The following is a 13,058-nucleotide window of genomic DNA, read 5'->3' as shown; positions in this document are numbered from 1 at the left end:
CACAGAACACACGACAGGGAACTCGGAACACAAAAGACAGAACACAGAACACAGAACACAGGACATGGAACACAGAACACATGACACAGAACACACGACAGGGAACACAGGACACGGAACACAAGACACAGAACACAAGACACAGGACACGGAACACAGGACACAGAACACACGACAGGGAACACGGAACACAGAAGACAGAACACAGGACACAGGACAGGGAACACAGACAACAGAACACCAAAGACGAAACACAGAACACAGGACACAGAACACAGGACACGGAACACAGGACACGGAACACAGAAGACAGAACACCGAACACAGGGCATGGAAAACAGAATACGGAGCACGGAACACAGGACACAGAACATGGAACACAGGACACAGAACACGGAACACAAACACACGACAGGGAACTCGGAACACAAAAGACAGAACACAGGACACAGAACACAGGACATGGAACACAGAACACATGACACAGAACACACGACAGGGAACACAGGACACGGAACACAAGACACAGAAAACAAGACACAGGACACGATACACAGGACACAGAACACACGACAGGGAACACGGAACACAGAAGACGGAACACAGAACACAGGACGTGGAACACGGAACACAGGACACAGAACACAGAACACACGACAGGGAACACGGAACACAGAAGACAGAACACAGATCACAGGACACAGGACAGGGAACACAGACAACAGAACACCAAAGACGAAACACAGAACACAGGACACAGAACACAGGACACGGAACACAGGACACGTAACACCGAACACAGGGCATGGAACACAGAATACGGAGCACGGAACACAGGACACAGAACATGGAACACAGAAGACGGAACACCAAACACAGGGCACGGAACACGGAACACAAGACACAGGACACAAAACACGGAACACAGGACACAGAACACGGAACACAAGACACAGGACACGGAGCACTTTACAAAGGACATGGAACACGGAAGACGGAACACCGAACACAGGGCACGGAACACAGAACACAAGACACGGAACACAGAACACAAGACACAGAACACAGGGCACGGAACACGGAACACAAGACACAGAACACATGACACGGAACACAGAACACGTAACACAGAACACAGAACACAAGACACAGAACACGGAACACAGAAGACAGAACACCGAACACAGGACACGGAACACAGAACACAAGACACAGGACACAGAACACGGAGCACAGAACACAGGACACAGAACATAGAAGACGGAACACAGGGCACGGAACACAGAACACAGGACACAGGACACAGAACACGGAACACAGAAGACGGAACACAGGGCACGGAACACAGGACACAGAACACGGAACACAGAACACAGCACACGGAACACAGAACACAAGACACAGAACACAAAACACAGGACACGGAGCACAGAACACAGGACACGGAACACAGAAGACGGAACACCGAACACAGGGCACGGAGCACAGAACACAAGACACGGAACACAGAACACAAGACACAGAACACAGGACACGGAACACCGAACACAGGACACGGAACACGGAACACAAGACACAGAACACAGGACACGGAACACAGAACACAAGACACAGGACACGTAACACAGAACACAAGACACAGAACACGGAACACAGAACATGGAACACCGAACACAGGGCACGGAACACCATACACAGGACACGGAACCCAAGAACACAGGACACAGAACACAGTACACGGAACACAGGACACAGAAAACAGGACACGGAACATGGACCAGAGAACACAGGACACAGAACACGAGACACAGAACACGGAACACAGAAAACAGAACACAAGACACAGAACACAGAAAACAGAACACAGAACACAGAACACAGGACATGGAACACAAGACACAGGACACAGAACACAGACCATGGAACACAAAACACAGAACACTGGACACATAACACGGAACACAGAACACACGACAGGGAACACGGAACACAGAAAATGGAACACAGAACACAGGACACAGAACACAGGACATGGAACACAGGACACAAAACACAGAACATGGAACACAGGACACAGAACACGGGTCACAGAACACACGACAGGGAACACGGAAGACTGGACAAAGAAGACGGAACACAGAACAGAAGACACAGGACACATAACACAGGACATGGAACACGGAACACAGGACACGGAACACAGAACACACGACAGGGAACACGGAACACAGAATACAGAACACAAGACACAGGACACGTAACACAGAACACAGAACACAAGACACAGAAAACAAGACACAGGACACGGAACCCAGAACACAGGACACAGAACACAGAACACAAGACACGGAACACAGGACACAGAAAACAGAACACAAAACACAGAACACAGAACACGGAACACAGGACACAGAAAACAGAAAATAGAACACAAAACACAGGACACAGAACACAGAACACAGGACACGGAACATGGAGCAGAGAACACAGGACAGAGAACACGAGACACAGAACACAGAACACAGAAAACAGAACACAAGACACAGAACACAGAAAACAGAACACAAAACACAGGACACAGAACACAGGACATGGAACACAAGACACAGAACACAGAACACAGAACATGGAACACAAAACACAGAACACAGGACACATAACACGGAACACAGAACACACGACAGGGAACACGGAACACAGAAGATGGAACACAGAACACAGGACATGGAACACAGGACACAAGACACAGAACATGGAACACAGGAAACAGAACACGGGTCACAGAACACACGACAGGGAACACGGAAGACTGAACAAAGAAGACGGAACACAGAACACAAGACACAGGACACATAACACAGGACATGGAACACGGAACACAGGACACGGAACACAGAACACACGACAGGGAACACGGAACACAGAAGACAGAACACAAGACACAGAACAGGGAACACATGACACAGAACACACGACAGGGAACACAAGACACAGAACACAGAACACGGAACTAGGAACACAGAACACAAGACACGGAACACAGGGCACAGAACACAGAACACACGACAGGGAACACAGAACACAGAAGACAGAACACAAGACACAGGCCACAGAACACGGAACACAGGACACAGGACACGGAACACAGAACACAAGACACAGAACACAGGATACGGAACACAGAAGACGGAACCCCGAACACAGGGCACAGAACACAAGACACAGGACACAGGACACAGAACACAGGACACAGAACACGGAACACAGAAGACGGAACACTGAACACAGGGCACGGAACACGGAACACAAGACACAGGACACAGAACACGGAACACAGGACACGGAACACTGCACACAAGACACAGGACACAGAACACAGGACACGGAGCACAGAACACAAGACACGGAACACAGAACACAAGACACAGAACACGGAACACAGGACACAGAACACGGAACACAGAAGACGGAACACCGAACACAGGGCACGGAACACAAGACACAAGACACAGGACACAGAACACAGGACACGGAACACAGAACACAAGACACAGGACAAGTAACACAGAACACAGAAAACAGAACACAGAACACAAGACACAGGACACGTAACACAGAACACAGAACACAAGACACAGAACACGGAAAACCATACACAGAACACAGAGCACAGAACACAGGACACGGAACACGGAACACAGGACACAGAACACAGTACACGGAACACGGAACACAGGACACAGAAAACGGAAAATAGAACACAAAACACAGGACACAGAACACAGAACACAGGACACGGAACATGGACCACAGAACTCAGGGCACAGAACACGAGACACAGAACATGGAACACAGAAAACAGAACACAAGACACAGAACACAGAAAACAGAACACAAAACACAGGACACAGAACACAGGACATGGAACACAAGACACAGGACACAGAACACATAACATGGAACACAAAACACAGGACACATAACACGGAACACAGAACACAGAACACACGACAGGGAACACGGAACACAGAAGATGGAACACAGAACACAGGACACAGAACACAGGACATGGAACACAGGACACAGAACACACGACAGGGAACACACAAGACTGAACAAAGAAGACGGAACACAGAACACAAGACACAGGACACATAACACAGGACATGGAACACGGAACACAGGACACGGAACACAGAACACACGACAGGGAACACGGAACACAGAAGACAGAACACAAGACACAGAACACGGAACACATGACACAGAACACACGACAGGGAACACGGAACACAGAAGACAGAACACAAGACACAGAACACGGAACACATGACACAGAACACACGACAGGGAACACAAGACACAGCACACAGAACTAGGAACACAGGACACGGAACAAAGGGCACAGAACACGGAACACAGTACACATGACAGGGAACACAGAACACAGAAGACAGAACACAAGACACAGAACACGGAACACAGGACACGGAAAACAGGACACAGAACACGGAACACAGGACACAGAACACGGAACACAGGACAAGGAACACGGACAACGGAACACTGAAGACGGAACACAGAATACAAGACACAGGACACAGAACACAGGACACAAGACACAGGACACGGATCACGGAACACAGGGCACGGAACACGGATCACGGAACACAGGGCACGGAACACAGAACACAAGACACAGGACACAGAAGACGGAACACCGAACACAGGGAACGGAACACAGAACACAAGACACGGAACACAGGACACAGAACACGGAACACAGGATACAAGACACAGAACACAGGACACAGAACACAGAACACAGGACATGGAACACAGGACACAAAACACAGAACATGGAACACAAGACACAGAACACACGACAGGGAACACGCAAGACTGAACAAAGAAGACGGAACACAGAACACAAGACACAGGACACATAACACAGGACATGGAACACGGAACACAGGACACGGAACACAGAACACACGACAGGGAACACGGAACACAGAAGACAGAACACAAGACACAGAACACGGAACACATGACCCAGAACACACGACAGGGAACACAAGACACAGCACACAGAACACAGAACTAGGAACACAGAACACAGGACACGGAACACAGGGCACAGGGCACAGAACACAGAACACATGACAGGGAACGCAGAACACAGAAGACAGAACACAAGACACAGAACACGGAACACAGGACAGGGAACACGGACAACGGAACACAGAACACAAGACACAGGACACAACACAGGACACAAGACACAGGACACGGATCACGGAACACGGCACGGAACACAGAACACAAGACACAGGACACAGAAGACGGAACACCGAACACAGGGCACCGAACACGGAACACAAGACACAGGACACGGAACACAGGACACAGAACATGGAACACAGGATACAAGACACAGGACACGGAACACAGAACACAGAACACAGAACACAGGGCACGGAACACAGGACACGGAACACTGAACATAGGGCACGGAACACGGAACTCAAGACACGTAACACGGAACACAGGACACAGAACAGGACACTGAACACGGAACACAGAACACGAGACACAGGACACAGAACACAGAACACAGGACACAGAACACAGGACACGGAACACGGAACACAGAAGACGCAACACAAGACACAGGATACAGAACACAGAACACAGGATACAAGACACAGAACACAGAACACAGGATACAAGACACAGAACACAGAACACAAGACACAGGACACAGAACACAGAACACAGGATACGGAACACAGAGAACGGAACACGGAACACAAGACACAGGACACAGAACACAGGACACGGAACAGAGAAAACAGAACACAGAACACAGGATACAAGACACGGAACGCAGGACACGGAACACAGAACACAGGGCACGGGACACAGGACACGGAACACAGAACACAAGACACAGGACAAGGAACACAGGACACGGAACACAGAAGACGGAACACCAAACACAGGGCACGGAACACAAGACACAGGACACGGAACACGGAACACAGGACACAGTACACGGGACACGGAACACAGAACACGGAACACGGAACACAAGACACAGGACACGGAACACAGAACACAAGACACGGGACACAGAACACGGAACACAGAACACCTAACACAGGGCACGGAACACAGAACACAGGACACAGAACACAGTACACGGGGCACGGAACGCGGAGCACCGAACAGCCGTGCACTTGACAGGAGAGGCCGACAGAGCGAGAGACGTTCTGCTCGCGGCACGTCAGTCAGCCTCTCTTGTTATGTGCTGGCAGCTAACGTCACACGGTCACCTGATTGCTGTTCCCGAAGCTCCGTCGTGTTTTTTCTTCCTTCTGTTCGTAACCAGAGTAGTTCTGCTTCGTCGGCTCATTAAAGTTGTAAACATGTGGACATTGATCCGAGGGGGAGGCGGGGCCCTCACATCATTTGGGGGAGGAGAGGCCCTCACATCCTTTGGGGGAGGCGGGGCCCTCACATCATTTGTGGGAGACGGGGCCCTCACATCATTTGGGGGAGGCGGAGCCCTCACATCCTTTGGTTGAGGCGGGGCCCTCACATCATTTGTGGGGGACAGATATTTTCTTTTTCAGCCAGATATCGTAGATTCTCTGACTGACTCTGTGATGAGTCATGACACACACACACACACACACACACACACACACACACACACACACACACTCTGGCTCAGGGTCGCCTGACCCTTGACCCTCAGTCCCCAGGGCAGCTGATTTGCCATAATAAACAATTAGATTAATACGCACTATGCTTATTATGATGCTTAATATAGAGAGCTGTATTTGTTTTTATTTTATTGTTTTATGTTGCTTTTTTTGTGTGACACCCCCCTCCCCCGTCTAGGGGACCCTATGTTGGACACGGGGGCTTGTATGACCACAAAGGTCGCTTATTGGCTCTGGGCCTAAGTTCTGTTAGGGCTAACTGCAAAAGGGTCCCTTGGTGCAGAGTGATCCGGGGTGAGCTAGGCTGCTGCTCTCCCTGCATGGCATGCGTGGCCACACTTACCTGGGTTTTCGCGGTAGGGGCATTGGAAGGAGCAGGTGTCATGGGAGTGCAGCTGGTAGCGCAACAAGTGACGACCCTATCGCCACCCGGTTTTGATGGATCTGGACATGGCGGCTCCTGGCTTCACTATTCTTAGTCCGTCAGTCTTGGCTAGCCCAAGTTAGCTTGAGTCACTACCTCACATATCCAGGTGGTGGCCAGAGACCACCTGACCTGTAGACCTGTGCGCTCTGCTCATGGTCCTCCACCATGCACCTGTCATTTACATCTTCCATGCAGGACTTCAGCCCAGTCGTCATGTGACCTCGGTGGATTTGCGCGGAGGGACTTAGTTCGAGGCCAGAGACCGACATTCTCCTAGTTTCAGAAGTGAGCGAGGGGTGGTCAGCAGGAGCCTATCTGGCTGTTTGTTATTGACATTGAAAAATGCGGCCATATTCGGCCTCAGCACTTATGTTGTGCCAAGCAGGCCTGCACGGGGCAGTGCACGGGCCGGTCCGGTCGGTCCGTGCTCCCGGCTCTCATGTAGGCTACGCCGGCTTGTGACCCATGCTGCCATGATGTGCACGGAACACTAGGGGGGGGGGTGTTATTTATTGCACACCTATGGTGTTAATGTGGGTGATTAGGGGCGCCAGCGGCTCATTATGAAGTAGCAGAACCCGGGTGAGGAGGGGAACACCCCCCCAACACCCCCCCCCTCCTGTCATGTATTTGAAAGTATCTGCTGGCGCCTGGCTCCTTTGTGCAAAGGTCTCGTTTTTAAAAACCCTGCGCTCGCTGCGCATCCGCTGCAAACAGGGAGGGCGAGCGAGCGAGCGAGCGAGGAGGCGAGCAGCACGGCAGGACCGCATGAATCCGGCGCCGGGAAGGAGTAGGAAGGGGTAAGTACGCACCAGCCTTTGTCATCCGCTGTCATTTGTTCCCCGCCGCTCGCCGAGCCGCCGCCGCCGCTCCGAGCTGTCTCGCGGCCGGACCCGTTTTAGAGACAATCGCGCATTTCGGATCGTCTGACGCCGAGCAGATGCGAATCGACGCCTTCGCCCTCGCCCCGTCTTCTTGCTCGGTGTTTCTTCAGCTTTCCGCTCTTTCGCGGTGTGCCGAGGAGGATCGTTACTTCTAACAAAAGCCAGCCGCCCTCCGGGAGCGTGTCGGCAGCAGCCGCTGACCTGAGCAGCACACGCCGAGGATTCGGTCTCGCAGCTGCCGCTGCTGTGTCCACGGTGTCCACGGCTGCTGGAGCGGCTCACCAGATGCAGAAAAGGGAGAAAAGTTTTGGTAAGGGGGGCGCAGGACTACATATCGATATATTGTTTGATCAGGCGGACTCAGTTACGCACCGTGAACTTACAGCACGACGTGTGCCCACAGCTACGCCGCGTAACGCCGACCCAACTTGACCGATCATGTCGCTAATTATTAACTGCCCTTTCCCTTTCCCTCCAGTTCATTATGTGCTGAATAACCCTTCCTTTGCAGATACTATATGGTCGGATTAACAGTTCGTTGTTGTCTTCGGAATGAACGTTTCTCCGTCGGGTCCCTGTTCTCTGTCGCTGTAAAAGCTACACGGAAAATTTAGCACTCCATTGCAAATCTATTATTGGCCTTTACCAAGCACTATGCTGCCATGGCAACAGTTATTAAACTGATGGGACGAAAATGTCAGCATCTTCTAGCGGTGCAGCCCAGATGGTAGACAGAGGGAATCAAATAGGCGACTTTACGCTTGGATGAGGCTGTTCTAGCTACTCCTGTTTTGGGGACGACAGATCCTGATGGAGAACGAGCTCTCTGCTACAGAGGTCGCCTACAATTAAACGATTGGAGTCCGAGGAAGAAAGAAAGGGTACGAAAGAAAGGGTACGAACGAACGAGCGAGCCAAGAAAATAGACAGCACTGAGGCCCGAAGCAGTTGATTTTTTTTCTTTCTTTATGAAAAAAAAAATCTGTTCAACTCTGGGCAAACGGACGGCTTGAATGGCAAATTTCCCTCCACGTCCATCCCCTCTGGTCCAACCTGATGTCGGACCAAACAACTCACCTCTGCAGATTAGTAATGAGCAGTGGAGACTCGGTTGTGTTAAGCAGGTTGTGTTGAGCAGGTTATATTGAGCAGTTTGTGCTAAGCAGACTGCTGAGCAGGTTGTGTTAGCAGGTTGCATTGAGCAGGTTGTGCTGAGCAGGTTGTGTTAAGCAGGTGTTGAGGAGGTTGTGTTGAGCAGGTTGTGTTGAGCAGGTTGTGTTAAGCAGGCGTTGAGCAGGTTGTGTTGAGCAGGTCGGGCTGAGCAGGTTGTGTTAAGCAGGTCGGACTGAGCAGGTTCTGTTGAGCAGGTTGGGCTGAACAGGATGTGTTGAGCAGGTTGGGCTGAGCAGTTTGTGTTGAGCAGGTTGGGTTGAGTAGGTTGTGTTGAGCAGGTTGGGCTGAGCAGTTTGTGTTGAGCAGGTTGGGCTGAGCAGTTTGTGTTGAGCAGGTTGGGCTGAGCAGGTTGGGCTGGGATGGTGAGTGGTACTGAAAGTGGTTTCACTGGCAAAAGCAAAGGCATCAAGCCCTCTGTCTCGTGCAGTCATACCCAGCCAGTTAAGAGCTCAGCAGCCGAAAGATGGGCCCGCTTATCACCCCAAGCACAGCGGTGGTCCGGCTTGATTCATTTGTGCCTTCTCCATCTTTCCGTCGCACAGATGGTTACAGGAGCCAGGCGGGTGGTGGTTGCAGGGAAGGACTGTCAGGCTGCCCAGGAAGGAAGCGGGGCAGCACATCAGCATGCAGACAGAGAGTCGCAGGTCTTGTTGAAGCTCGATGTTTTTCATGTGTCGTGTCAGAGACCTTCATGTCCACCTGCTTCACTTGCAGAGCCGCTGGCAGGTCAGAGGCCCCGGGGCTGATGGGAAACTGGTGCACTTAGACAAATCAGAAGAAAATGCCCAGAAGAAAACAACAACAACTCGTAATTCATAAGGCATGGATTCCCTGTTACAATGGGGGGTATCCTTTGCATTTCGATAGTTTTTCTCCTCTCTTTCAAATTGAGTACGGACCCTCAGCTGCACCCTGCGATGGACAGAGCAGCTTATGGCTCCACAGCGCCAACTGGCTGACAGCGACTTATTTATCATTTAGCAAACACAACAGTCTCACAACATCTGCAAACGTGAACACTTTTTCAAAGACAAACTGTGTGTGTGTGTGTGTGTGTGTGTGTGTGTGTGTGTACTGAGGGTGTTGAAAAGGGGGACAAAGGGAATTGGGGGTGTCCCTCTCCTCGGGGAATGGAAGCAGAATACTAATTACAGGCTCTGCGAGGCCACATTGTCCCCTCAAAGCTGCTACACAAAGGCGCTTCACACCCTGCTCAGCACCACACAATGCTCGCGCGGTGCCGAGCTCCTGCCCTGAAGCCCCTCCCACCTGAGAGGGGGACGAGAGTCAACGGAAGAGTGCCCTGCAAGAACATTCTTCTGTCTTTCTCTATGTTTCGGACAACATGTGGGAGCAATCCGTGTGTTTGCCTTCGAGAGTGACTGCAGGATATTGTGTGAACCACTTTCATCTCTAGTTGTGCACAGCTTGTGTCAGTTTGTGTGTTTGGATGCAGCGTGAGTGTGGAGGATGATTCTGAGGTTAATCTGTCTCTCCGTGGAAGTACTTCCTGGTTTACACACGTGTAACACAACTTTCTTCCCTTGCTCTTTTTACCTCTCCCCCTCCCAGGTATACAAATGCTCTCCGTCCAGCCGGACACCAAGCCAAAGGGCTGTGCCGGCTGCAGCCGGAAGATCAAGGACCGCTACCTGCTGAAGGCCCTCGATAAGTACTGGCACGAGGACTGCCTCAAGTGTGCGTGCTGCGACTGCCGCTTGGGCGAGGTGGGCTCCACGCTGTACACCAAGGCCAACCTCATCCTGTGTCGACGCGATTACCTACGGTAAGACATGCGCAAGTCCTGCCTGGCCTACGTCGTTCCCTTCAACACCATGTGCAGGCCTCTGTGCCACCACGCCTACTACACCTCGGAGGCTGTGCGCCATCACACCAGCCCACACAGTCGTCATTATATATTTCAACTTTATGCTCTTTGCATAGATTATCATATTCAGCGCTCCTATGTGTTGTAGTATGTTTATCATGACGCCACCAGACCAACTTCACAGCAATGTTGGAATTGCCCGGGAGTCCAGAGTCAGACCTGCTCCTCACACATCTTGCCCTGACTTAAGCGGACACCAAACGACTGTGGCACAATCTGTGTTTGTTTTGTCAAGACCGCCACGTCTTCTGTCCCCTGTACTACTGTAAACTACTGTACTGCTGTACTACTGTACAGTACTATAATAATAAAAATAATTAATAATGATAATAAGAATAATAATGATAATAATAATAATAATAATAGTAGTAATCGTTACTTTTATATAGTGCTTTCTAGACACCAAAAGTGTTTCACATTGACAAAAAACTACTGTACTACTGTACAGCACTGTGCTACTGTACTGTTATATTACTGTACTATTGTACAGTACTGTACTACTGTACTACTGTACTGCTGTGCTACTGTACTGTTGTACTACTGTACTAATATACTGCTGTACTACTGTACAGTACTGCACTACTGTACTACTGCACTGCTGTACTGCTGCACTACTGCACTGCTGTACTGCTGCACTACTGTACAGTACTGTACTGCTGTACTGCTGTACAGCCAAACACTGACTGCTTTTGATGCCGTTCAAACAGGTCTGAATCACCAATGGCATCGCTGTAGTGTAGCAGGACTGAGGGACTACACCAACACACAGATGAGATGTACTGTCTGGTTCTAGTGTAGTGTAGCAGGACTGAGGGACTACACCAACACACAGATGAGGTGTACCCTCTGGTTCTAGTGTAGTGTGGCAGTACTGAGGGACTACACCAACACACAGATGAGATGTACTGTCTGGTTCTAATGTAGTGTAGCAGGACTGAGGGACTACACCAACACACAGATGAGATGTACCCTCTGGTTTTACTGTAGTGTAGCAGGACTGAGGGACTACACACAGATGAGATGTACTGTCTGGTTCTAGTGTAGTGTAGGAGGACTGAGGGACTACACCAACACACAGATGAGATATACTGTCTGGTTTTACTGTAGTGTGGCAGGACTGAGGGACTACACCAACATACAGATGAGATGTACCCTCTGGTTTTACTGTAGTATGGCAGGACAGAGGGACTACACCAACACACAGATGAGATGTACTGTCTGGTTCTAGTGTAGTGTAGCAGGACTGAGGGACGACACCAACACACAGATGAGATGTACCCTCTGGTTCTAGTGTAGTATAGCAGGACTGAGGGACGACACCAACACACAGATGAGATGTACTGTCTTGCTCTAGTGTAGTGTAGCAGGACAGAGGGACTACACCAACACACAGATGAGATGTACTCTCTGGTTCTAGTGTAGTGTAGCAGGACAGAGGGACTACATCAATACACAGATGAGATGTACCCTCTGGTTCTAGTGTAGTGTAGCAGGACTGAGGGACTACACCAACACACATGAGATGTACCCTCTGGTTCTAGTGTAGTGTAGCCGGACTGAGGGTCTACACCAACACACAGATGAGATGTACTGTCTGGTTCTAGTGTAGTGTAGCAGGACAGAGGGACTACACCAACACAGATGAGATGTTCTGTCTGGTTTTACTGTAGTGTAGCAGGACTGAGGGACTACACCAACACACAGATGAGATGTACTGTCTGGTTTTACTGTAGTGTAGCAGGACTGAGGGACTACACCAACACACAGATCCGATGTACTGTCTGGTTCTAGTGTAGTGTAGCAGGACTGAGGGACTACACCAACACACAGATGAGATGTACTGTCTGGTTCTAGTGTAGTGTAGCAAGACTGAGGGACTACACCAACACACAGATGAGATGTACCCTCTGGTTCTAGTGTAGTATAGCAGGACAGAGGGACTACACCAACACACA

The 13,058-nt window shown here is 50.4% G+C and overlaps 1 protein-coding gene across 2 annotated transcripts in view; it reads left to right on the top strand.

The window, feature by feature from the left end:
- Positions 1–8,231: 8,231 nt before the first annotated feature.
- The window catches only part of lmo3 (LIM domain only 3), a 237,778-nt gene continuing 232,951 nt past the window's right edge, over positions 8,232–13,058 (top strand). Inside the window, exons 1-2 of one of the 2 annotated variants that reach the window (XM_056277087.1) lie at positions 8,232–8,250; positions 10,788–11,001. In XM_056277087.1, the coding sequence (XP_056133062.1) occupies positions 10,796–11,001 (206 nt within the window). In that variant the 5' untranslated portion in view covers positions 8,232–8,250; positions 10,788–10,795. Of the gene's footprint in view, positions 8,251–8,327; positions 8,353–10,787; positions 11,002–13,058 lie in introns of those variants that run through there. The other variant, XM_056277086.1, reaches the window with a different exon arrangement.

This window comes from Lampris incognitus, chromosome 3, assembly GCF_029633865.1.
Source record: "Lampris incognitus isolate fLamInc1 chromosome 3, fLamInc1.hap2, whole genome shotgun sequence".
In the NCBI taxonomy this organism is placed as follows: Eukaryota; Metazoa; Chordata; class Actinopteri; order Lampriformes; family Lampridae; genus Lampris; species Lampris incognitus.
The sequence above is the reverse complement of the archived record's forward strand: the minus strand, read 5'-3'. Positions and strand labels throughout refer to the sequence as shown.